This window comes from Felis catus, chromosome B3 (genome assembly GCF_018350175.1).
Source record: "Felis catus isolate Fca126 chromosome B3, F.catus_Fca126_mat1.0, whole genome shotgun sequence".
NCBI lineage: Eukaryota > Metazoa > Chordata > Mammalia > Carnivora > Felidae > Felis > Felis catus.
The window spans coordinates 27,743,121-27,770,932 of NC_058373.1; the positions used below are offsets into that span (position 1 = coordinate 27,743,121).

Here is a 27,812-nt window from a genome sequence, read left to right on the forward strand (position 1 = left end):
TTATTCATAGGGAATTAAAATTTAGGGATATACAAGACACAAACATTATATATAGTATACCTTCTATCATAGATACTGCTCACAGAAAGGCCTCAACTCAAGTTACATGCTGCATATGCTAAAATGTGCACCTGGGGAGAAGAGGGAGACCAATGGCCTTTTTATTTTGGTTTTGATTTAAATAATATCTGGATGCATTCAAGTAATACTGATCATTTAATGTTCAAAAAACTTTTAATAAACAAATTCAGGGTAATATTAATTGAAGTATTTATAATACGATTTAATCATTACACAGTATTTCCAATGTACAATCAAGACAACGCACAACACTTGAAAAGAAAAAAAAAGAAAAAAAAGAAAAAAACACAGTCTATTGCACCCACAAGTAAAAAGGCTTTTTATTCATTTTTGGGATGCTGCAATTCAGTATTTATATAACATTTACACACTGTAGTAAACACAGAAGTCCTACATGTAATGCAGCATTATGGGTGAGAAGACCCTTTTAAGTCTCAAAAATAAATGTTAGTGTCCACATAGTGCCCCTCGTGCAAGGGCTGATTTCCCAATCATTATTCCATTCATTGTTCAATCACCAGCGATCAGTCTCCCTGCCCACCCCCATGCATTTTAGAGACCTAATATTTCTCATCAAATACATTATACCTCCAGCACTCTAAACTGTAGTGCTCTGCCTTCTTGCTCAGTCTCTTGGTGTCTTGCGATGAATGGCATTTCTCTATCTCAGTGTCCTGTTAAATAATCCTGTGTAGAGTCTGAAGCAAATGAATCCACATCCTCGTTCTCCGAGTCATCACTACTGTCATCGGCAGCCGGCTCTCCCGTAAGGGCTATGCGAGCGTAATCATCTGTGTCTATTGATTTGCAAAAGTGGATGGCGTATTTCAGCTTCTCCTCCAGCACCTGCTTACAGGAATACCTAGGCAACTTCAGCAAAAAGAAGCAGGTGTAGGACTCAGGAAGGAAGTGGTCAGGAGGGTTGTATTTATCCAATACCTATTGATGAAAAAATGTTAAATAATCAGAGATGTTGTGCAAGGACAGATAAAACTGCAAATGTATTTTATTATGTTCATTAGATTCTTGACTCTCACAAAAATCATAACATTTTTGGCTAAGAGTAACAAAATATCAGAAAACATATACTCTATAGTCAATTTTAGAAATTAAAAGGAACAGCTCAATAATTCCTAGGACTTATGGTCAAAAATAGCAGTTGGTTACTGTGACAACTACTTTTGACAAATCAGTGCTGTAAAAAGGGCCTGGCACAAGGCAGGCAGAAGGCACGTCCTCAGCACCCACTTACATGGGGAATTCTCCTTGAACCATTAGCCCCCTTTCAATTACTACAGATATGATATTATGAAGCCAGCAAGACGTGTGGATGAAATCCAGTAATTACCCACCTTAGGAGAGAAAAACTACATGTGTTCTCAAAGATCTCCAACTATTTTTGCAACCCTGGCCAGAGACTGGACTCAGGCTATGCTCAGGAAGGAACCCATCCCCAAATCCTTCCAAGCATGCAGAGAGAATGGACCCTCCACCCCAATCTGCCCTCTGAGGAAGCTCCCCACTCCCATGGTATTGCTACCTGGAAAGTCATACTCAGTGCCTCAGGATGGAGGAGGGAGAGAGAGGGCAGCTGAGTCCCCATGACCTGGAAGATAAATGGAGCCTATTTCCGGCCATCAGATCACCGAGTTAGAAATCAAAGCAAAACTCCTGCTCTCAGTCTGATGGTGCTCTTATTTTTCTCAGTAAGCAACATTACTTAATTTACCTAATTCAACCAGAGAATCAGACATATGCTTTAAATGACATGTGTGCTCAAAATCTCAAATATGCTAACATAATAGCAGTATCTTCTTGTGGTGGCCAGATAAATTTTCCAGAAGTAGAAAGTGAGACCTAAATCCTGTAGTCATAAAATTCTGAGTGATCAAATCAAAGAAGTTTGGTGTGCTTTTCATTTTTGTTCCCAGGAAGAAAGAAAAACCATATAACATGAGAGTCCCATTTCTAATCTGCAGTATGATCGTGTGCAAGGAGCATGCCCCCACAGCTGACACCACAAGATGTGGAGGAACCGCACCTGGATGACAAAGTCTCTGCCCCGGAAGTCTGCGATGGTCCTGGGCAATCTCGTCCGGCCCCACACAAAGCGAAGGAAGAGGGAACGCTCTGTGTTGGAGAAGGACTCCATCACCTCCCAGAACCACTGGATCAGGGATGCAGAAGGCTCGATCCCTTTGTATGTTGCCACCGACTTTAAAAGATGCAGAGGGATATCTGGGCTGCCACACACCTGCAGAAGGACACACTGTCAGGGATGGTTGACACTTTTGACTCTTCACTTCAGTACAGAGTCAATCATTTTTTCTTTCTACCAAGGCTCGTTTGGGGCAGGATGGGTGTAAGAGCTGGAGTGGATGGCTGGGAGGACAGGTCCTGTGTGTTCAGATGGATGTGCACTTGACCCTGCGCTCCACCCTGGTGTGGGGTGATAGCTGCGAGGGAGGGAAAGAGGCAGGCAGGGAACACCAGCTTCCTGAACATGTTTTCACTTCATTCAACAGGCATGAGCTACTTCAGATGTAAATTATGGGCAAGATTTAATCAAGACATTAACTAGTGGCACTGATTTGGTGGCTCAATATGCAAAAGGCAGTTCCAGGGCAGTAGCACTTAGGGGCATACCATTGTCTCCAATTCATATCCAGTGAACAGAGAAAGAAGGGGGACAGGCACAACTCGGGCCATTCCCTCCCGAACAGCAGCCACCTGCTCATCAAATTCATGGAGTCTGAAAGAGAAAAATCACTTTGCATTTCTATCTTTGGTAATACAGATCTTGTCCTGCTTATACCAAGACTTACCACACAGATGACCAAGGTGTGCATCTTATAGAAATGGCATCACATTCTGAGTGCAGCTACACTGGCACATAGAAGATAATTTTAAAAACTACCTACAGCTTCCAAGACACAATTCTTAATATTTATTGCACACCCAGGAAGGAGCCAGAATTAGATATACATAATCAGAGAACCAGGCTCCAGAGCACCAACAGTAAGAACCCTCTGGAAGCAGGTACTGTGGCCCTCATGACTGGTGAGTTAGGGCACAAGGCAGAAATGAACACAGAGAGACAGCACAGCACAGTTGCCAGGACCACTCACAAGCAGAACTCAGCAAGTAAAGTCCACCCAATATGCAGTCTCACCACAACACTTGGCCAGGTGCTTCTGGAGAATGAGGTCCCCAAGGACCACACTGTATGGACTTGTAATGTCAGGTGGAAGCAGCAATGGGCAAAAGCTATATGGGGAGGGCAGGTGTTGCGGACCTGCCACACAGCAACCATGCTGGTGTGATGGCCAGGCAGGGGCCAGGCACAGTCCTGCCCAGGAGTGTTGACAGATCACACAGATGGGCACCCAAAGGCCCTGTGACCTCTGTTTGGACAGCTCCCAAAACAGGGCAATTCTATCCACCTTGGTATTCTAGTCAGAGCCAGGAATCTCAGGCAATAATGAGTACTCGGACTCGGATTACAAAACAAGTTTTGATGACTACAGATCAGCAGCAGGTGGAACCAAGTCCATTAGCATTTTACTGTATGATATTTCTGAAAAATGCAGCCATCCAAGCAAACCATTTTCTATTTTTGCTATTTACTGAATCAAAACAATGGAGGATAGATGACCACACACCTGTAGTTTATTGCCAGCCGAACATACTCTGCACGGTTGTCCAGGGTGATGTGTGTGTACTTGGAGCTCAGTTGGATGTCCTGACCACTTGCACTTGGCACAGTGAAGGGCAGGCTCATGGCCTCAAACTCCTCTGAGGTGGCTTCATTGTCACGGATGTACATCAGCCCAGGGATAAAATCTTTATCAACCTTTTAAGGGAAAAAAGGGAGCCGACATGTTAAGTCTGGGTCTTTCCTACACCTCTGACTGTAGTTCACACCTGAGACACTCAGCCACAAGGGGGCCTCAGTCTGCACTGGGCATACCTCAAGCTGTTGGTGCACTGTACACGCCAGGAAATAACAGAGACCAGCAGTGAGAAAGTACTTCACCCAGGGAGCTGAGGAAAGAACTTGTAATTCAAGGAAGTCCTTAAAATTAACAGCTAAGAGAGCAACAGCCACTGGATGGAGATGAAGCTCACCCTACAGTCATGGTACCAAGGGAAGGATGGCCAATGGGAGGATGCTGGCTGTGGTTGGTCAGTCATGTTTCCCCCACTGAAAGCCAGAGCCACCACCCAGCCACTCACAAGCTCCCCTCCTCCACAGGAAAAATGGTGAACATTATTATCTGACAAGATTTCAAGTTGCAAAGCACCACAAAACAGATGGTCTACCAAGTTATGGCAGCAAACTGGCCTCATATCCATAGACCTTCTTTGCTACCAGAAGGTAGTCTGCAGCCTGAGGCACCCCCCTGTACTCTGTATCAGGTACACAAAGTGTCATATTTCCCCATCCCCACCTTCCTGGTGGTTACCTCGCTGAGGTCTGCAATGGTGAGGCTCATCCCAGCCAGCTGCTTCCAAACAGGCTCAGCCAGGTTGAGGCTCAAGGGACTCCCAGTCCGGATAGCAATGCCTAGTAACACACCTGCTCATTCAAAGCACAAGTGACAGTAGATACTTGAAATCAATGATGAAACAGCTAGTTCAATCAACAACACAGTAGAGACTAGCTCTACACTGGGGCCTCACTGCCTTCTAAACCAGTGCTACCCAAATTCATGGAGACTTAGGTCCATCCTTTTTTTTTTTTTTAATGTTTGTTTATTTTTGAGAAAGAAAAAAAGAGAGAGAGAGGCAAAGAGAAAAGGGAACAGAGGATCTGAAGCAGGCTCTGTGCTGACAGCAGCAAGCCCGATGTGGGACTCAAACTCATGAACCATGAGATCATGACCTCAGCCAAAGTTAGACACTCAACCAAATGAGCTACCCAGGCACCCCAAGTTAGCTCCATCCTTAAAACATTTTGTCCTATTCTAAATTCATTACTTCCTTTGTTCCTTTTATTCCTATGGGAGAGTTTCTAATTCTCCTCCTCTTTCCACCAACGGATATAAACCACACAGAGGCCAATCCCCGTTCCTTTGATGACAAAACAAAAGCTGGAGTTTCTCAAGGAAGGTAGGTGCAATGGCTGGAGAAGTACAGGCAGCAACAGGAGCACTCAGCACAAATACTTAATGCAACAGGAGGAAGGGACTGGCCAACCACCAAAATCCCCTCAGATCTGATTCCAAGTTTCAGATACATTTAAACTACAGAAATATGAAATTTCAGATCTTCTGAGTGCCAAAGACACTTTCTGCCCCTTAGCACCCAGCAAATGATGGCTGGGTTCTGCATGTCCCTGCAGGTACACATCAAAAAAGCTAAGACCGAATACAGTACTCAAAATATCTGTGATTCCCAAGACACAGTAGACATTAAGCTAACTAAGGCACACACAGTCACACGATGCCTGTGTGAGTAGGCTCACCCAGAAAGCGGAACATGTTGGTGTGCACGGGCGCCCTAGCAGCCGGGCTGAACAGGTAGCAGTCACGGTTGGCACCTGACTCATCTCTACCATTGGGCGTCACAATCAGAAGGGGGGTGAGTCCATTCTGCAGTTCTTCACAGATCTCAGCTATGGACTCACTGTAGCCACCACCACAGTCATCCACAGATTCACCTTGAAAGAAAAGAGAATCAGTAATTCATAGTCACCCCAGCAAACCCCACAGGGTGCAGCCAGCTGGGCTTCTCAGCTCTCCTTGTAATGCCCATTGCACTAATGCCTGTGTTCAGACTGACAACCCTCAGGACCACAGGTCTGCAGTGCACGCAAGTTCTTACCCACAAACTTGACTTTCCAGACACGGTGGGGGAGGAGGAGGCTGTCAGGACTAAACGAGCTCATCTTAGCACACATCTGCCCAAAGACAGACTTGGTCCCGTCGGGGCCTGCTAGGCCACCTTTACTCCTTGAACGTTTGACCTACAGAGGAGAAAGAAACAAATATGAAACAGCTGCAGCAGCAGAAAGGACACAGCTTCTATCTTCCACAGCCAACCAGCCCTGGGCAATAATGAGCCCTATAGCCACTTACCCCTCCTGTTACCCTTTTTTTCCCTCTGCCTTGGTCACCAGAGTAGAAGTCCAGCCAGCACTCTGCTGCCAGACCTAAAGAGCTGTCATGAATGGAGTCCACAGCCAGCAGCACTCAGATGCTGCTGTGATCACCCAACAAAACAAAGCAAAATCCACAAAACACATCTGTACAAGGTGGAAGAGCTTCTAGACTAAGCCATACCTCATTTCTCTATGATTCTCCCTCCTCCCCCCAAGAGGGACCTCATGTCTCTTCCTGCACACAAACCCTCTGAGGACCTCAAAGACTGGTTTCACACTCCTTTCCCCTCACTCGATACCACATGTTTACCTGCTCAGGCCTCATGCACAGGATGCCTGCTGGACAGCTGTGCCAATAGAAGCTCTGCTATAATCATGGGAGGCATGGCCTCTGGTCACCCAAATGCCTGCAGCACACTGCCACAGCCCAGCACCCTCAGGACTGGTGGTGTCTAAGTAAACATTCCTTCAAGAAATCACAAACCTCATTGGTCATTCACACAGAGTGGTGGCACCTGGTGTGGTTAGTAACTACAATCTGATTCATCCACACATTTCATTAACCTAACTATGGCCAACCACTTTACCGCTCTGCTTTGGCCTCCATGAATAAGACGCCAGGAGCTCCAAAAGCAGCTCTCCTTAGCAGACTATCAGCACTATGAACCCAAACCTGGAGCCACTATCTCAGCCAGAACAGAACCCTGCTCCCCTCCCTTACTCACCTGCACATATCCTACTCCAACCCTTGGGTCACTGCATTTCCCCCAATCACTTTTCCTATCTTTATTTCTCATCCTAATCTAAGATTTTCTTTTTTTTTTTAATTTTTTTTAATATTTATTTATTTTTGATACAGAGGGAGACAGAGCGTGAGTGGGGGAGGGGCACAGAGAGAGGGAGACACAGAATCTGAAACAGGCTCCAGGCTCTGAGCTGTCAGCACAGAGCCCGATGCAGGGCTAGAACCCACAAACCATGAGATCATGACCTGAGCCAAAGTCGGACGCTTAACCGACTGAGCCACCCAGGTGCCCCTAATCTAAGATTTTCAAACAGATCAGACCAAGAGCCTTTAAGGCCCTCAACTGGTATGGACTCAGTAACCCTACAGCTTTGCTGGCTATGCTGTGCTTCAGAATCACCTGAGAAGCTCAGTCTGAAATAATTGCAAAATGAAAAGTTAAGGAAAAAATGATCTTGAAAATGCACTTTTCTGTTGCCTCCTCCAGCTAAACTCTTACAATCCTTAACTTCTTAATGAGTTCTAAGGTGAGTTTAAATAGCTAATTCTTGGAGCACCTGGGTGGCTCAGTCGGTTAGGTGTCCAACTTCAGCTCGGGTCATAATCTCACGGTTTGTGAGTTTGAGCCCCGCGTCGGCTCTGTGCTGACAGCTCAGAGCCTTGGAGCCTGCTTCGGATTCTATGTCTCCCTCTCTCTCTGCCCCTCCCCCACTCACGCTCTGTCTCCCTCCATCTCTCAAAAATGAACAAACGTTAAAAAAATTTTTTTAAATAAATAGCTAATTCTCACACACAAATAACTATAAACAAGACTTATAAATAATGACACTAATGATAACAGACTCCTAAGGAATGAAATTTTCTGTGTGCCACACATTTGGCTCTATGTTCACAGATGTGATTTTATTTAAACCTCACAGCAGTTCTTTAAGGTACCCAAATCCCTGATGGAAACTGCACTAAAGAAAAGAAGAGGGGTGTGTCTGTTCATAAGGAACAAGCCACAGACCCAGCTTCCCATTGTGAATGTCACATCACCTCCATTTATAATACCAGTTAACAGAGGCTGATGCTTTTGGCTCCTCTGAAGGAAATGGCTATGATAAGATAGCTATGACTCTGCATGGATGCACCTGTGTACCAGTGGCTACTTCTGGACAGTAGAAATATAGGTCATTTTAACTGCCTTTAATCTGAATTTTCTAAATTTTCAGAAATGAGTATGCATTAATTCTGTAATAAATTTTAAATTAAAAATTTTTATGCACGCTGATTTTCAGATTCTGTTATAAAACTAAATCAAATTCAAACAAAGAAAACCCTTCAGGAACACGCCTATGTTTTAGTGTCTCCAGAACACTTTGCACAGACAGTATGAGAATATCTACAGTGGCATCCCCATGGGAGGAGGCTGATGCCAGGAGCATCCTGTGGCCACAGGATGGTTGATACCACCTTTCTGGATCAACTGGTATCTTGAGTTCAACTTGGATTCATGGAATACCTCCCACTCTCATCCTGTACTCTATTTTTGATCAGAAGAACAATTCTATGTCTATTTTGTGGAAGATCTTTCCAGCTTCAGGATGGAAGTATGAACTCTGAATTGAAAAAGATCTGGCTCTGGTACCAGAAGGCCACTGGGTATAACTGGAGTAGCCATGGCATGCTGCATTGAAAGTTGTTTATGTGCCTTTTAAAAATGCTAATATTAATTTGCCCTTTATCCATTCTGTTTTTTTCAAACATGTCCTGAACATTTTCATAACACAAGGCATTGTGCTAGAATATAAAGACTAGAAGGAAAGAGGCATCCAAACATGATGAGTGCAAAATCTGAGGTAAGGGAAAGACAGAAAAGGCACACCTAACTTGGGTTCCAGGTAAGCAAGGTTCAATGATGCCAAAAGCCCCAGATTTAACCACCTGTATCAGGTCACTGACCCTGATCAGGCACCTATATGTGGCTAGGGCATGCATACGATCTAGGAATGCCCAACAATCTGTTAGGTGAGCTTTCCTCACTTATGAACTTTAGTGTTTAAGACCTAATAATGTAGAGCAAACCAAAATGATCCTCCAAGGTGCGGAAATAAAACCTTTTTCATGAACCTAATTAAACAGCCCATTTGTTTGTACAGTAGGCTGACTGACCTAGAGCTTAGCATTAAACAGTCTGACGTCAGTGAAGGGACCACATCCATCAGTGTGGTCACATGTGTTCTCCAACAAACGATAAGAGTTTGTGTCTTAATTCAAAATGCCCTCAAGTACAACTCTGGAGAAATGTCTAGTCATATAACCAACACCAGGGTAGAAATCATGTGTTAATATAAAGGAACAAAGAATTTGTTCTTCATAACTCTCTGTTTCTGTTCCAAGAGGTGGGGCCCAATTCATTTGCATGTTAAATGTCAAGTACCACACAATACCATAATCAGTACTGGAGCTCCTCTGGTTTCCAGTTAATTTTTTAAATTGTAAGCTTATCTATACTTGGCAGCAATATTAATTCAGAGATGGTCTACTTTTCATTTATTCATTACTAGAGAACAGTATTAGTGATTCTGGTCTATTAAGTGGGCAAAGAAAGCTATCAGAGCCAGGAAAGGTGTGAGGCTGTTGGGAATGGGAACTGTCCCCACATACAATTTGATGCATGGAGGGCCCCTGACCTAACCTCCTTCTCAGAACCTAACCCAAGGAGGGCAACTGAAGATACACTTGTAGTTGGGGCTGTGACGAGTAGCACAGCTGTATTCCAGAAAAGTGGGCATGGTTTTCTAGCCTCCTGCACAGAAAAACCAAGAGAACATGGGGGTCAGCAAAAATAATCCCACACTCCCACTGTATTGCAGGGAGAGGTGCTTACAATGTTTTCAGGGGGGAAAAAATAGCAAGTTACAAAAGAGAGGCACCCAGTTTCAGTTATAACAAACATACAAACACACCTCCAACTGTCAGCAGTAATTATCGCCATGTGGTGGAAATATGGGTCATTTTTACTTTTCCCTCTTTGCTTATCTGTATGCATGCTTCTGGATTATCTGAAATAAATCTTTCTTACTTCTGTTACAAACAAAACAATTTACATTCCCAACTAAAAGGCTCAGCACCACAGGACACCATAGACAGGTAATACCTTGCTCTCTAAGGCAAGGGCACAAGAGAAAGTTTGCTGTTCCCCCAGGCTGTGGAGCCACAACTCCCAACCACAAAACCATCTTATCTGAGAAGTATCAGACTCAGAACAATTTCCACTTGTTACCTGAATTCGGTTCAACTCTACCACGGGCCCATGCTGGCGATCTCGCACCATAGTTGCTTGTACTACTTTACGGAAAGCTGCCTCCTAAAATATGACAGATAGACAAAATTTAGAATCTGACATAGGAAATATTATTATCCATAGATAAATCATGTCATAGTTTTGTTTTAAATATTCTCTCCTAAAAGTCAAATTTTCTTAAGAACAAACTCTTCTTTTTCAAATTGTGAGGTGGTGCCAGAGGCACAGCCTATGCAGAGGCCCACCTGTGCTCTCTGCCCCCCATCTGGAGGCAAGAGAAGCCCACCATGCTCTGGGCAGAGAGTGGGGAGGGCCAGAGTCTGGCACATATCTTCTCTGACTTGGGACTCAGGCCAGGCCCTGAGGATTAACTAGAAAAGCCAAGGTCTCCCAGACAGACCACAAGTCCACTCGCGGCAGGACTGACATTAAACACTATGCCTCAGTGTCACTGTTGTGACAAAACCACAAACCAGCAGCAGGGCCAGGGAGTCCTGTATGTTGATCCAGGGTTGGGGTGAGAATGGGAGACCAGTGAAGGAGGAAACATATAGGTACCATACACTGACAGAAACCTGAATACTGGGGCCCAATGACACCCACGTACAGGTAGGCCTGCCATACTCATATGGACCAGGGCACCGGTAGCACCAGTGAGGACAGGGGTAGGGAAGCAGACTCAAGAGACACAAACGACACAGGATCGATTGGAGTCCCAGGTCTCTGCCAAGTGGATAACTCTGCCGTTGTCCAGAGATAGCATGGTTGGGGGAGCACAAGGTACCTACAAGAGTATCCAGGTCCCTCTCCCAGGTCAGAACTCCAACCTCTGAAAGCAGGAAGGGCAAGAGCCCTAAGCAGCCCAAGGATGAGGCCTCAGAGGTAGAGAAAGTCAAGTAAGGGTGTCATAGCGGCAACCAGCCCACAGAGACAGACCCATCACACCTCACAGTGGTCCACCCATTACCAAAAAGGGACTTTCACAGGGCACCCTACGCCACACAGGGGCTCGCATAGGTGCACTCATCACCATGCACCCTTGTACAACACCTACCAGCTACTTTTGTCCTCCATCCCACCTGACTGCTCTGCCCAGAGCCAAGGACAGCTCCTCCTCCACAAGAACATGCATTTCCCTTCTCTGAATGGCCTGATCCAGCAGGGGTCTCCTATGATGCTCTCTCTTCTGTGCTCTGAATTGCATACTGGTAATAATGTTCCATGGTCACCACCAACACCCATTTCCCAAATTTTCCAGCAGATGTGATCCTTTCTCACCCAGGACCAAAACAGAGGCTGATTACACATTCTCTGCCACTGAAGTTGCCTGCCAGACTCCTTCAGTGCTCCTGCTGTCCTGCCCCTGTGCTCACAGCCTGCAGAACACTCATGCAATCCATGTGGGATCCATCCTGCCTCTCACTTGGTTGTCTCCCTATGAGGAAAGGATTTTTCCTAGCTGCCTATTATCATCTCCACTCTGATAGATTTTTAAAAAATGGTAAAAGGGATCAATTTGCTACTTTTTATTATTAAAAAATGGTTGAAGTTAAGTTTCTTACCAATGTTAACTGCATACAACTTTTTCCTCTTCCCCATCATCAGAGAGATCTTACCATTACTACAATCCTTATCAATGTCCACTTGTCTCTAAGCCACACATGAAAATAAAATGTGTGGACCCTCCAGCTAAGTGCAAACAAAGCCATTCTTAAAAAAGAATAAATCTATTTGGATAGGACTCCAAATAATCCAGATTTTATTAAAAAAAAAAAAAAAGGACCGTAATCTTTGATAACAAAATAAGTCACAAAATAGGTCTCAGAATCATAGGCTTTTCAAAATTAGGAGTTCTCAATCTGACCTCTATGCTTTTTTCTACACAAATATTACCCCTACCACACAATGGTTCTTTTAGAACATCCTGCCAACCTACTTGCCAGAAACGATGATGTCCAGTAATGGGAAACTCTTAACTCCTGAATCAGGCATACTATTTCTAAAAAGCTCAAATTATTACAAATGTCAATGGGTCAAAATATGTCCAGTGATTTTTAGATGCCCTCCTTCATGATTCTATTCACAGCCTGTTAAATTATCCTTTGACTAGGAATCTCTACATATCCTGATATTGAATTTCTATCTAAATGATGTATAATATCTGGCACCCTCTGCTGGACATCCCTGGGGAAGAAATTATCTCATTTATCCTTCCTGCTGCCAGTGGAGATTTGCCATAATGCCTCATGGCTAGGTAAGCAGAGAACATGGGCAAGAACGAGGCTTAGTTTTGCAAACCACCCCACCCCTTAAAGGGGGAGTTAGGAAGCAGAGATTACAACAGGGAAACAACGCACCACACTATTAATTTTTAACGTAATCTCCAAAAGAGAAGAAATTTTTGTCTGCTTTTCACTGATACATTCTGAGCACCCAGAACAGAGCCTGGCATATAGCAGGTACTCAACAATGAGTCCCTGCGGAATACACTGTATTCTGTCTACTCCCAGTTTGGGAATTTTTGTTGGATTAAATTTTACTGAAAAAACCAGTTTTGCCTATAGCAAAGATTGCTACAAGAGTACCTTTCCCTGGGATATCAGAATTCCTCGTAGAGTGTCAAACCCCACAGAAGGCCCATGTCCAGTTTCATCAAGAGAGCCCTCCAGGTCGAACATGGGGATACAGGGGCAGAAGAGCTCTGAGATGTGATGCAGAAGCAGCAGTCGGTTCCGCAGTGCTATTATGGGGATTTCCTGCAAGTGATTGTATTCCATGGGAACCTGAAATGTTGAAACTACATTAAATCAACTTAGGTGTCAAATGCACAGATAAGTCACAGTTTGTAGATGAATTCTGAAAAAGTTTTTTTTTTTCTTTTCAAAAACAAGGAATCCCTGAGACTTCTGAGTCTGATGTGAAAAACTTCATTGGTTTTAGAATAATATTCTAGCCAGTTTGACTGCTTGAGCCAAGTAATGTGAACCAAGGAAAATGCTAAAACTTAGTCTATAGAAATACATTTACTAAGGAAAGTGTGCAGCCTGTACTATCAGAATGGTTTTGTACAGTTTATAAGATTTAGAATGAAGGTGACACATGGATATTGGACAATGTTGGTTAATGTGAATATTAACCCGAATTATCTTCAGTGGAACACCTGTGTAAATATACAATGGAAAATGAAATGTGAGTGTGGCTTACTTACATGCATAAGTCAATATACAGATAGTAACTCTGTCACTACTTGTACACCTCCTAGCCCACCCAGCCCAACCAGTACGAACCTGGGCAGGCAGCTTCCCAGCACTGGCAGGCTTGCTGGTTGACCAGGCAAGGGTGTGTGCTGAGCCGCAGGCCACCCGGTTGACCTTCTTACCCTGAAGGGCAGCTACCAACCGAGGCCTCTGGATAGCATTTGTGGTTCCATCTCCCAGTTGTCCCTCATCATTGTCGCCCCACGTATAAACTTCACCTAAATGAAGTGGATTTAGAACAAGAACTTGTATACTAGGACCAGTGAATGCACAACCTCTACCATCTTCCCATCACAATCATCTCTCCCTTCAAATGGTGCTGGTGGTCAGCTGTCTGAATGTCAACTTCATGTGTGACCTAGATGTCTCTAATTGCAACATCCAAAGAGGGAGCACGCTTCTCAGAACTCTTGAGAGCCCCTGCTGGCCAACATGCCTTTTCTAGTAAGAGGCACAAGACTCTGGTCTTAAAAATACAATAGCATTTGTTCACAGGAGTAAGCACATTAACTGTAACAGTTCTTTATCAAAGTAATAGTAAAACAGATGGTAATATCCTTAACTGCCCAAATTAATTTTTTATGTTAAATGGAGAGAAAAAAAATCAGTTTTTTTTTTTAAAAAACACAACCTGTTTTTAAAGGAACACATAGTTCTTCCTATAGTTATTCATATCCCAAACATGAGATTCATCATAATGAGAATCGTATTTTTCAGTGTACCATACTAGATCCCAACCATGGAACACCACCAGAAAACTATTCCTAGGGTAAGGTCACTTGGTGACTAAAATAGAAATGAGGTTAGTTTTCTAGAGATTAGCCTTGCCATATTCCACAAAGACTCCTAAGAGAGCCATGCAGCCATAAGCAGCACTCTGTAAAGTGCAGTGCCTACATGATCAACGGCAGTGTGCTTGCTGGCCCATTCCCACCCTAGACAATTCAGTCCTAAAGCCACTGGGTCAGTGTTACAGCACAAGTAAGGAGAGGAGGACTTCTCTGCAGAGGTACAACTGGATGCAGAGAATCAGAATCCATACATGACAAAAACTTCCATACAGGGGGTCGCTCAGTGTGGGGAGTTGGCCCAAGCAGAGTGGCCCATGTGTGAGGGTGGCCCAGAATGGGCAGTCACAGCCCGAGTCAGGTAAGGATCCTTGCAGGGGAGAGAGCAAAGGTAATGATGGGGCACTGGTCACATTCAGGCAGAGTGAGTGGATCCCTATATTAGAGATAATGAAATCCAGACTTCTCACCAAAAGAGAAAGGAGTTGTAAGTGTGGAAAGAAAACTAGAATGAATCACCCTGTGGTATAGAACTAGAATCTGGGCTCCTGGTGTGAATGTGTAGAATTTGTATATATATATATACAAAAATAAACATAGATGCAAATTTGTATATTATTCACATATATATATAATAAGCACATCACATCCTTGGCCATTGTTCTCCTTTTAGTTACCATATTAACCTCTCTAGTGTGTTGTAGACTATCAAGGATTTTAATCTTTTTTTTAATGTTTATTTATTTTTGAGCCAGAGAGAGCAATGAGCAATGAGCACATCTATCGACCTGATCTTGTCTTCTAAACACCATTGTGCTCTAAAGACACCAAGACTCCTTGTGGAAATGGTCAATGCTAGGCTTGGGCCTTGGAGGGTCAAGAAGATAGGGTGTCTTATTGTGCCAGAAAGCAAGGAAGTACCCAGTGAATGATGGGCACACATCAGGAAATAAAGGGGCGCCTGGGTGGCTCAGTCGGTTAAGCGTCTGACTTTGGCTCAGGTCATGATCTCACGGTCTGTGAGTTCGAGCCCCGCTTCAGGCTCTGTGCTGACACCTCAGAGCCTGGAGCCTGTTTCAGATTCTGTGTCTCCCTCTCCCTCTCCCTCTGCCCCTCCCCTGTTCATGCTCTGTCTCTCTCTGTCTCAAAAATAAATAAACGTTAAAAAAAATTAAAAAAAAAAAAAAGGAAATAAAGCTAGCCTAACAGGGCCAATTTCAGCATCAAAATTATTAACAGTAACAGATTATGTACAATCCAATGAATAAATTAGGAAACCATGAGTCCCACATAGATATAAATTAAAAACAAATATCAAATATTTGATGAAAATAAAATATACAATGAGAAAAGGGATATTTAAATAGCTTCAAATACCCTCCCAAATACTTACTAGTTACAAAAGATATTCAGAATGGAAAATCCTAGCAGCCACCACCTTAATCAAGTTAACACCACTGGGACAAAGAGAAACTATATGACACCTGATGAATTTAGAATGAATTAAGAACACAGACTGAATTAAGATCACAGATGTGCAACCTGAATCTACTGAGGAGATATCTGACAAACTCAAATTGAGGGATGTTCTACAAAATAAACAGCCTGTAATCTTTAAATGTGTCACAGTCCAAAAAGCTCAGGAAGACTGAAGAAGTGTCAAAGAATCACACTCAGGGACAACTGAGGATTGTCTCAGAGAAGGTGAGACATTAAAATGACAGCTAAGTATAACCCGTGCTATAACATGAATGGGAGTGAAGATTAGGTGGAGTAATAACCAGTGTGAATTTCCCAAATAAACAGCCATGATGGGATTGTTTAGTAGTGTTCCTATTTGTAAAATATACACTCAAATGTTCAGGGTGATGGAGCATCAGGGCAGCACCTCTCAAACGGATCAAAAAAAAAAAAGTTCTTTGTACTGCACTTCCAACTATTCTCTAAGTGTGTGATTTGCTTCAAAAATTTAAAGAATTAAAGCAAATAAAAAAATGTATTGTAAGTTCTTGGTTAAGAACTATAATGCCAGTCCCATGATAAGCCATAAAAATTGCTTATTCATATAGGAAACTTTTCCATCAATGAAACAATTAAAGGGCACATGTTCATATAATTTATCAAAGGCTTTAAAAGGAGACAAAACTGGGGGGAAATGGCTTTTTTAATGAAAGATGATACACTAGTTTTCTATTACTGCCATAACAAATTACCACAACTTACTGGCTTAAACAGTTCTTTCAGTTCTGTAGGTCAGAAGACCAACAGGAGTCTGACTAGGCTAAAGTCTAGATATCAGCAGGCTCATCCTTTCCGGATGCTCTAGGGGAGAGCTCATTTCCTTGTTTATGCAGACTGTTGGAAGAATTCAGTTCTTGGGAAGACCAAGGTCTTGTTTCCTTGTGGGCTATCAGCTGATGGCTGATCCCAGCTTCCCAAGGCCACCAATATTCCCTGGTCCCTTTCCTCCATCTTCAAAGCCAACAATGGTGGATCAAGATTCTCTCACACTTTGAAAACTCTCTCCTGCCTCTTCTCTGTCACATCTGACTGACTCTTTGGCCTCCTTTTCTGTTGTGAAGGGTCTATGTAATTATACTAGCCCATCAAATAATCTAGAATAACTTCAATATTGTAAAGTCAGCTAATGATCAACCTTAATTCTATCTACAAAGTCCCTTTTGCCATTGTACTGGGGTCCCCAAGACCACCTTCAGGTTTGCTGATTCATTGGGTGAACGCCCAGGCCTCAGCATATAGTCATACTCAGCTATGATTACAGTGAAAGAACATGAAATAAAATCAGCAAAGGGAAAAGGCACATGGGTGAAGTCCAGAGAAAACCAGATGCAAGCTTCCAAGGACCCTATGCCAGTGGAGTTACACAGCACAAGTTTAATTCCTCTAGCAAAGAGTTGTGACAACACATGCAAAGTGCCTTCTACCAGGGAAGCTCATTAGAGCCCCTAGTTTTCACTAGGGCTGTCACATGGGCACCTCCACCTGGCAAATACCCATGTTCCAGGAAACAGGTTTCAGCAGAGACCATATTGTGCAGTTTTAGGCAAAGCAAGGCCTCTTATCAATTAGGGAAGGGAGAGAGCCCTCCCCAAATTCGTTTCCCAGCGGCCAGCTGAGGCTCACCTTGCAAGCAGCCCTTCCTAAGGACAACAGTATCAGGTATGCTCTGGTTGCTCTTTTCTGCACAGCCATGAAATTTAACATATTCAGAGGTGTTAACACCAGGCCCTGTTCACCACAGAAATTCTCAGATAATATATATGCATATATTATCCCTGACCAGACTTCTTAGATTTAAAGGCCTCTGTGCTGCAACACCGGGCCTCCCCACTTACCGTCCTCAGTGCAGCACACACAATGCAGGGAGCCAGTGGCAATGGCAATGACTTTCTTCCCCTGCAACCCCTGAACCTGCCGAGGTCTTCTAACATGGTCGTCAGATCCATGGCCCAGCCTGTGATAGTCACCTTTGCCCCTGCACAAAATGAAACATCGAATTATGAGTGCAAGGCCCTGTCGTTTACCACCCCGTCCCACCCTCCTGGCATAAGCACCATACATCAGGACACAAATCACAGCCTGCTATAGAAGTTACATCTCAGTCTATGAGATGTCAGTTAATATAACTTCAAATTAACAAACTGGTTTTGTGAGATTAAGCAAACAGAATCTTGCATACCATGTATAAACAGCACCAGATTTGGTAAGGGCAACAGAAAACTGGGATCCACATTCTACTTTAACCACTCCAAGGCCTGTAAGAGAATCAATCTGGAAGGGAAAAAGGTTCAATCAGACTGAATCAAGGTTTTTTCTGACTGCTGCAACCACACAGAGACTGAACTAAATCTAATAAAGAACTCTGAAAATCCTTACTCAGGTCAAATATTTCACACAACTTAAAGTCCTACTCCACTTAACCAAGTAAGTATTCTCAGGAGGATGCCTCACTCTAAAGGCACACCTGCTGACACTAGACCACGAGCCCATGCTACTGCACAATGACACTCAGCATGTGTCACTAAAAATGGACATGTCACAGTTGAAGTTCTATGATCATTTTCCCCCAGAATCTATTCTCCCAACTCTATTTCTCTTTCTGGTGTGGCAGCCCCATTCTCCAGTAAGCCCTGCAATGCTCCTCTGCCCTCCAACCCTCTCAGACCCCACAGGCCCCCAAGAGAGGATCAGCAAAAAGGGGGAGGAGGATTGGCCAAGAGGACCAGGTTGTGGCCTTTAGAACTTATCCATCTATCCAGGTTAATCAAATCAAACATGACCTTGGTCAAGCTAGTATGAGAAGTCATTTCCACCCGTGTACATCGGGGGTCCAGGCCCTTCACAACCTACACCCAGAAGTTTCACTGGGGCTCACTAACCTAGTCATCACTTTTTCTCACCCAGCAAGCTATGCTCCTTGTTACCTGTGACTGTTCTCAGACTTAAGTTCTCATATCTGATTTTTAAAAAAAAAAATTTTAATGTTTATTTTTGAGAGACAGAGAGAGATCAAATGTGAGCGGGGAGGGAAAGAAAGAGGGAGGGAGGCACAGAATCCCAAGCAGGCTCCAGGCTCTGAGCTGTCAGCAGAGAGCCCGACGTGGGGCTTGAACCCACAAACTGCGAGATCATGACCTGAGCTGAGTCAGATGTTCGTTCAACTGAGCCACCCAGGCGCCCCTGATTTTTTTAACATTTATTCATTTTTCAGAGACAGAGAGAGACAGAGTGTGAGCAGGGGAGGGGCAGAGAGAGATAGGGAGACACAGAATCCAAAGCAGGCTCTAGGCTCTGAGCTGTCAGCACAGAGCCTGACATGGGGCTTGAACTCAAGAACTGCGAGATCATGTCCTGAATTGAAACCAGATGCTCAATCAACCAAGCCACTCAGGCGCCCCTCATATTTGATTTTAAATTTAAATTAATTAAAAACAATTCTCCCCGTTCTCTCCTCACCCTCACCTCTGTCACAATCATATCAAGTAATAACTTCCATTCCCCCAATGCTCAACATCCTAATCCCTGAAGGTGCAAAGCCTGTGTCTAAAGCTTTCCTAAGCATAAGAAAGTCAACAACACACAATTTTTTCATAAATTTGGAAACCTTAAGTAACTTGTAATGTGGTTAAAACACTGTATACCTGCAAGAGAAAAGGAATAAGAAATGATAAGAATGAAGAGGAAGCACTGAGCTTCTGGTTCTCCAGCAATGCTCACCAGCATGCAGGGATGTCTCCAGGCACATCTCCACCAGGCTTTGGCTCTAAGCACTGCCTGCCAAAACCACTCTCTGCAGTAATGGAAATGTTCTGTGTCCACATTGCCCAGTATGGAAGTCACCAGACACATGCTCACACTGAGCACATGAAATGCGGCCAGTATGAGCAAGGAAGTGAATTTTAGTTGAGTTACATTTAAGCTTAAAAAGCCATGTGTGGCCAACAGCTCCTATACTGGGCTGCACAGCTCTGGGAAGAAAAGCTATGCAGTTTTGGCCAGGCTCTTGTCCCATCTGAGGGGGCCCTAGTAGAATGCTGCCCCCCTCCCCCACAGAGCTGCCTATGCACTGTGAGGGTCTCTACTCCTCACATGCAGTCCCAGATCCCCAACAAGACCAAACACCAAGCAGAGAACAATTTCTAGTTTTCTTTCACAGCACACACACTCCCAAATCCACAGCAAAGCACCTCAGCTAAATGGCTCCATCATGTTCATGCACTGTAGGCAGCACAGCAGTCAGCACATGATCTAAACACATCAATGAACTTAATCTCTGCCAACTACCCATTCACAAGGGCAAGAGAGTCTCACAAAGTTAAGAAATTGCTCAGAGTCATGCAGATCACATGGAGAAAAGCAATCTGACCCCCAACCCAGGCCTACAGTCTCTTCTCTTAGTGTGTCACAGGATGTCTATTTAACACAGCTTCTGGCTAAGCTAGCTGCAACCCTTTCAGCAAGTACTATTTACAATCATAGCTACAGAACTCTGTGAATTGAAAAGACCGTGAACAATTTGTTATCCCTTTCTTCAAACAGGTCTATATACTACATAAAACCACAGGTTGTGCTAACTTACATAAATTTCCCAAGACAGCACAAATAGCACTTAATATATCTTAATACCTTTGGGCCTTTCACTTTTTACTCAACTACCCATTATATTTTCTGCAAAGAAGGTAAAGATGAGGTTAAAAGACTCCTAAGAAGCATGCAGAGGGGGATGGGGTGGTAAGCCTAGGAGGGCCTGGGGTGGGGAGGGGCGGGCTCTAGAGCTCCACAAAGACGTGGAACCCTCAAGTCCCAGGTCATTGGGAAAGGTGCCTTTCTCCCACTGTGCAGACACAAATACCTTCATGGGTACTTTACAGCCATCACTGCCTCCTCTGCCAAGCTTGCCGTAGTCCCCATCCCCCCAGGACCAGACAGTGTCATCATCAGTGAGACAGAGGGTCTGGGCATCTCCACTACCACAGGCAACATCAACCACGTGGTGGCCCTGCAGTGCTTCCACCTTCAAAAAAAAGAAATCAAGGTTATGCAATCACAGCAGAAAGAAGGTTTACCTAAGGAAAGGCTTTAAAATACTGTGATGATCTTGGGTTGGGAGAGTGGGGGCGGTACTGTTTTAAGCCTTTACAAAGAATGTGTAATTTTAATAATCATGTAAGATAAGACCAAAAACACCTTCATCAGTTTGAACCAAATCAATCTAAATGATGGGAGGCAGGTTATCAGTGTCTCTAGTGAGCCAGTCCTACCACACCAGGAAGTCTTATTCACTGCCTCACCCAAAATACAGTGGGCCTTCTAGAAGCCAAAGCATTTAGCTAGATGCCAGGTAATATTTATTTATATATATTTATATGTGTAAAATATAAATAAAATAATAAAAGGAGATTTCAAATACTATTCTGTTTAAATGACACATGGAATATAAACCTCCTTGTAAATAATGAGGCTAAGACCATAAAACTAAAAAGAAACCATAACAGGAAATACTTTTGACTTTTAAAAATCAAAATGGCATAATGACAATGAGAAGCTGCCTCCCCACCACCTTCAAAAGTGAGGGTGTGAGGAGACACCCCAGGCCTCTGAGCACCTTCTCAAGGCGCCTTCTCACCAGCTTTGGCTTTAACTGGTCCTCACTGTCGCTGTGCCCCAGGCGGCCATACCGGCCTTTGCCCCATGTGTAGAGGTCCCCTGCTGCGGTGACACAGGCACTGTGGGCTCCACCGGCAGCAACATCAACCACTTCAATTCCTCTCAGAGACTCAATGACGCGAGGGCGGTCACATGGACTGCAAAAAAGGCCACCAAATATAACTGAAATAGTTTTATTCTTAAATATTTTAAAAGTATTAAATACTAGGCTTTTGGTTTGTTATATACTTATTCAATGTACACTTCTCAAATGAATTGTTTATGTTTATTTTTTATTTTTAAATTTACATCCAACTTAGCATATAGTGCAATGATTTCAGGAATAGATTTCAGTGACTCATCCCCTATGTGTAACACCCAGTGTTCATCCCAACAAGTGTCTTCCTTAAGGCCCCTTACCCATTTAGCCCATCTTCCCACCCACAACCCCTCCAGCAACCCTCAGTTTGCTCTCTATATTTAAGAGTCGCTTATGTTTTGTCCCCCTCCCTGTATTTATATTATTTTTGTTTCCCTTCCCTCATGTTCATCTGTTTTGTATCTTAAATTCCACATGAGTGAAGTCATATGATATGTCTTCCTCTAATTTCACTTACCATAATACACTCTAGTCCCACTCATGCTGTTGCAAATGGCAAGATTTATTCTTTTTGATTGTCAAATAATACTCCATTATATATATATATACACATATATATATATATATCTTATGTATATATATATATATATATATACACCTTATCATATATGTGTATCATACATACATATGTATATATCTCTTATCATTATATCTTATCATTACAATATATATATATAATGGAGTATGTGTATGTATGTGTGTGTGTGTATACACACATACATATCTCACATCTTCTTTATCCATTCAGGACATTTGGGCTCTTTCTACGCTTTGGTTATTGTCATAAAATCAATTGTTAATTAAGAAGAATCATTCAGACCTGAACTCAAAATATCATAATTTCCTAAATGTTTTCCTTTATACCAGTTGCCCTAATGCCACTAAGCAGGAGACTTGCTAAATCAGAGGCCAGGAGACTAGTGCCCAAATGTGGGCCAAGTCTGGCCCATGGCCTGTTTTTGAAAAGCCAATGAGCCTAGAATGAATTTTACATTTTTAAAGGTTGTTAAAAAAAAAAAAAAAAGGAAAGAAGCATATATTACAAAGACTAAAATATGTAGGCTACCTGGCTCTTTACCAAAACAATTCATCCACCCTTGCTATAAATCAACATTTCATTTATAGAGTTTTATCATATGAATGTCAACTAGCCTACAATGTGCCAAGCACTGACAATAAGTTTGTTTTCTTCTTACTGAGTTTTGAAAGCTCTTTATAATAATTTTGAAAGTAAGACCTAAGCCAGATGTATGATTACAAATAATGCTTTCACAGTCTGTAGCATGTCTTTTCAAACACCTGGAGTTCACATTTTTATGAAGTCCAATTTATCCTATTTTTATTTACTGGATCATGCTTTTGGAGTTCTTTCTAAAACTCCTTGTCTGACCTAAAGTCACAAAGGTTTTCTCTCATGTTTTCTTCTGTAAGCTTTTGGACTTAGGTTTCACATTTATGACTATGATTCATTTTGAGTTAATTTTGGATACAGTGCAAGTCAAAAAGTTCACTGCTTGCTATATGGTTATCCAATTGTTCAAGACCATTTGTTGAAAAAGCTCTGTTCTCCAATAAACTGCACTTTTGTAAATTGTGCATTGGAAGTTATAAGGCAGAAATCAAACTTCATTTTTCCACACTCATTATTCAGTATTTGTGGTACATTTTGAGACTCCATTCTGTTCCACTAATACATTTCTCTCTCTTTACAACAGTACTACACTGTTTTGATTACTGTAGCTTTAAAATCAGGCTTGAAATAAGGTAGCGTCTTCCAACTTTGCTCCTGATTTTCAAAGTTGCTTTGATTATTCTAGGTGCTCTGTATTTCTCTATGAATTTTACAATCAGCTTGTCAATTTCTACAGAAATTTTGTTTGAGAAGGGGTTGAATCTATAGGTTAATTTGAGGAAAACTAATAAATCAACAATATTGAGTCTTTTAATCCATGAACACAGTATACTCATTCATTGATTTTTAAGTCTTCTAAAATCTTCCCTAGCAATATTTTATAGTTTTCTCTAAGTCATCCATGTTTTTTTTTTTTTTTTGGTCAAATTTATCCCTTACTATTTCAATTTGGGGGGGGGGGTAATATAAATGGTATTTTTAAATTTCAATTTCCGATTACATTTGCATAGTATAAAGACAAACTTAAAAATTGCTTTTTATTTATTGATCTATCCTGCAACCCTGCTAACCTCACTTATTGATTCTAGTAGCTTTTTTGTAGGTACCATAGATTTTCTATATAAGCAATTATACTACGTGTAAAGAAGCAGCTTTAATTCTCTTTCCCTTTTGAATGCCTTTTATATCTTTATACTGCTGAACTTCACTTGACAATCTTGAAGTACAATGCTGAATCTTGATAGCAGATGTCCTTGGTCTTGGTTCCTATAGTTAGGGGAAGTTCAGTATGTCATATTAAGTCACTATTAGCTCTATATTTAACAGAGATGCCCTTTATCAAGTTACAGAAGTTCTCTTTTATTCCTAGATCTAATTTGGACATTTTTCAGCCATCATTTCTCAAAATCCCCTATCCTCCTCTCCTTTGGTGACTTTACTTATATAATAGGCCACTTGAGGCTGTTGTCCACAATTCACTGATGTGATATTCATTTTATATGTTTGTGTGTTTCATTTGTTTCAGTTTCTATTGTTACGTCATCAAGCTCACTGATCTTTTCCTCTAAAATGTTTAATCTATATTAAACACATGCACTGTATTCTTCATCCCAGACTTTGATTAGGGCATTTAAAATACCTTTCAATCTCTAACATGCTTAAGTTTTCCCTCAAGTTTCTTAAAGATATAGGCATGTGGTTAAAATACTGTTTTAATATTTTTATCTAGTAATTCTACTACTTATGTCATTTCTGGGTCAGTTTTAATTGAATGATTTTTCTCTTTATATGGGCTATATTTTCCTACTCTTTTGCATGCCTGATAAATTTTTTACAGCTTTGAGATATAATTGACATAAAACATTGTATAAATTTAAGGTGTACAATATGATGAGTTGATACATATATACTGCAAAATGATTACCACAATAAGGTTAACACAGCCATCATCTCACATAATAATTTTTGTGTGGTGTGAACACTGAAGATCTACTCCCTCTGAGCAACTTTCAAGGATACAATAAAGTATTGTTAACTACAGTCACCATGCTGTACATTATGTCCCCAGAATTTATTCATCTTATAACTGGAAGTTAGTACCCTTTGTCAACATCTCCCAACCCCCCAATCCCCAGCCCCTGGAAACCACCAGTCTACTCTAATTCTAGGAGTTCAGTTTTTTTAGATTCCAAATATAAGTGAAATCATAGTATTTTGTCTTTCTTTGACTGATTTCACTTAGCATAATGTCCTCTAGGTTAATCCAAATTATCACAAATGCCAAGATTTCTTTTTCTATGGCTGAATAATATTCTAACACACACACCACCACCACCCCACCCCACCCCACATCTTCTTCACCCATTCACCTGTGGATGAACATTGAGGTTGTTTCCATGTCTTGGCTATTGTGAACAATGCCACACTGAACATGGGAGTATAGATCCTTTCAAGAAAATTATTTCATTTTCATCAGATATACACCCAGAAGAGGGACTGCTGGATCACATGGTAGTTCTATTTTTTACTTTTTTCTATGTTTTCCTATAGTGGCTGCATAATTTATATGCAGTGTATAAAGTTTCCCTTTTCTCCACAACCTCAGCAGCACTTATATCTTGTCTTTTTAATAAAAGCCATTCTAACAGGTGTAAGGTAATATCTCACGGCTTCGATTTGCATTTCCCTGAAAATCAGTAATGCTAAGCAACTTTTCATGTACCTGTGGGTCATCTGTATGTCTTCTCTGGAAAAATGTCTATTCAGGTTCTTTGCCCATTCGTTAATTGGGTTTTTTTTTTTATTATTTGCTACTGAGTTATACAAGTTCCTTACACATTTTTGACATTAATCCCTTACCAGTTATATGGTTTGCAAATATTTTCTGTTATTCTATAGGCTGCCTTTTATTTTGTTGATTGTTTCACTTGCTGTACAGAAGCTTTTTAGTTTAATGTAGTCCCACTTTATTTTTGCTTCTGATGCTTGTGCTTTTAGTGTCATATCCAAAATAACATTGCAAAGACCAAGGTCAAGGAGCTTTCTCCCTATGTTTTCTTAGAGGACTCTTATAGTTTCAGAACTTATATTTAGGTTTTTAATCCATTTTGAGTTAATTTTTGTAAGTGGTATAATTCAGGGATCTAATTTCATGCTTTTGCATTTGAATATCCAATTTTCCCAATACTATTTATTGAAGACACACATGCCTGGTAATGTCTGAATGGATCTAGAACATTGTGACGTTTATCTTGCTGAGCGCTTGATATGTCTGTATTGATAAAGATATTCCTGAGCTTATGGTTCCTTGTGAACAATTTAATCCTTTCAGGTTTTGCTTTTAAGCGTTATTGATGGGATCAGAGCAACAGTCTACCTTTAATTTTTTTACCCACTTTTGTGCAACATCATTCTTAGTCCTCTAACCAATGTTCTGGGAATTATCAGGTTTTGGAAGCAAGCTGTATTATCTGCCCTCTGTGAGCTCTGTGGACCATTCCTTCTAGTCCTTTTGGGTGGTTTGTTCCTTGGCCTCTGAGTTCCTTGGCCACTGACACATGTGACTGTCAGTATTCACCTCTGTAGATCACTGTATGTAACTTTACTGCCTGTTATCCATTGTCTTTAGGGCAGCTGTTTCATATATTTAGTCTGGTACTTTAAGTTATTTCAGAGATGAAGGTCTTTGTTACTCCAACTGGGCAGGTAATTCCCATTAATTTTTAAAAACTAGAAAGTTTGGTTACTTTGTTTAAAAAATATTGTCATTTGGGTGTCCCCTTACCCTCACTCCTTCCATTTCCTCTGTATTTACAGCTTTAGTATCACACGTTACCAAAATGCCAACTGTTGATTCAGTGAATTACTCGGGATCGGAGGAAGAAAACTTGGGGAGAAGGACTAAGAGAAACTCAATGTACTTAGTACTTAAAAATCGAAAATTCAGAATTGATTTTCCCCTCAACTAGAAGGGTAGTGGAGGCAAGCCCACACATTGGAACATGAACTTATTTCTGCCAAATAAGTCATTAACATTTAACTTGAGTAGATTATTATAAATGTTGTCCTGAAAAACAAAGTGCCAATATGTTATACAAGAGATAAAAGAAACAAGGAAAGCATAACATCAAAAATAATGTTTTCACATAATACCTTCTGTTGCCATGCCCCAACTTCCCATCTTCTGCCTCACCCCAAGAGTAAACTTCTCCTTCTGAAGAGAGGGCAAGACAGTGTTTTCCTCCTGAGTTCACAGCTACTTTCTTAATAAACACGTGTTGAATGGATTCAAGTAATGTTGGGGTAGATACCGACTCTGTCCCTCCAATTCCTAGTCTGCCGCCTGCACCATATCCAGTGGCATACAGCTAAGACGAGAAGAATATAAATATCAGATTTTTATCTAAATATCCCTATATTCTAGTAATTAACAAACTCAGTGTGCTAGATATTTTTACCACAGAGAAATGAATTTTAAAGTTAAAAATCACAGGAATGGGGGCATCTGGGTGGCTCAGTCAGGGTCGTGGGATTGAGCCCTGCACTGGGCTCTGCACTGAGCATGGAGTCTGCTTAAGATTCTCTCCCTTTCCCTCTGCCCCTCCCTGGCTCACACACATGTGCGCTTGCTCTCTCTCAAAAAAAAAAAAAAAAAAAAAAAGTTACAAGAATAAGAATGTTTAAGACTTTTCCGTGCTTTATCAAACACTAAAAATGAAATAGTTACGACTATTTAAAATCCTAAGTTCACAAAATGTATTTTAAAAAGAAGATCTTTTCCCTGGAAGCAAATCTCTGATAGTAACACTGATAGAAACACTCATAGAAAAACTATAAATAGATGTAGTATTTCAGCAAGGCTGCATATAAGTCACACAGTAGAATACACTATTTTTCTTTCGTTCTAAGTGAGTAATTATTTCAGGGCACAAGGTTTATCATTAATTTAAAAAAGAATCAGACTGCCTTTTCCAAATGCATGTCAAACATCCCTCCTATAAAAATTTAAATATTGTTTCATACTGTTTCAAATGCATTGCTGCAATGACACAATAGTAAGGAAAACCTCAAGGACTAAAACAGAAAGTGAA

General features: G+C 41.7%; 1 protein-coding gene across 9 annotated transcripts in view; it reads right to left on the minus strand.

Moving 5' to 3' along the window:
* Positions 1 to 376: 376 nt before the first annotated feature.
* HERC2 (HECT and RLD domain containing E3 ubiquitin protein ligase 2) overlaps positions 377 to 27,812 on the minus strand; it is a 279,601-nt gene continuing 252,165 nt past the window's right edge. For 8 of the 9 annotated variants that reach the window (XM_045058960.1, XM_045058959.1, XM_045058962.1 and 5 more), the window contains 15 exons: positions 26,875 to 27,089; positions 21,411 to 21,588; positions 20,637 to 20,798; positions 17,964 to 18,055; positions 17,620 to 17,759; positions 13,506 to 13,693; positions 12,804 to 13,001; positions 10,198 to 10,281; positions 5,908 to 6,049; positions 5,549 to 5,743; positions 4,548 to 4,660; positions 3,744 to 3,934; positions 2,728 to 2,833; positions 2,123 to 2,335; positions 377 to 1,020 (listed from right to left, as the gene is read on the minus strand). In XM_045058960.1, coding sequence (XP_044914895.1) covers positions 748 to 1,020; positions 2,123 to 2,335; positions 2,728 to 2,833; positions 3,744 to 3,934; positions 4,548 to 4,660; positions 5,549 to 5,743; positions 5,908 to 6,049; positions 10,198 to 10,281; positions 12,804 to 13,001; positions 13,506 to 13,693; positions 17,620 to 17,759; positions 17,964 to 18,055; positions 20,637 to 20,798; positions 21,411 to 21,588; positions 26,875 to 27,089 — 2,490 coding nt within the window. In that variant the 3' untranslated portion in view covers positions 377 to 747. Of the gene's footprint in view, positions 1,021 to 2,122; positions 2,336 to 2,727; positions 2,834 to 3,743; positions 3,935 to 4,547; positions 4,661 to 5,548; positions 5,744 to 5,907; positions 6,050 to 10,197; positions 10,282 to 12,803; positions 13,002 to 13,505; positions 13,694 to 17,619; positions 17,760 to 17,963; positions 18,056 to 20,636; positions 20,799 to 21,410; positions 21,589 to 26,874; positions 27,090 to 27,812 lie in introns of those variants that run through there. The other variant, XM_045058966.1, reaches the window with a different exon arrangement.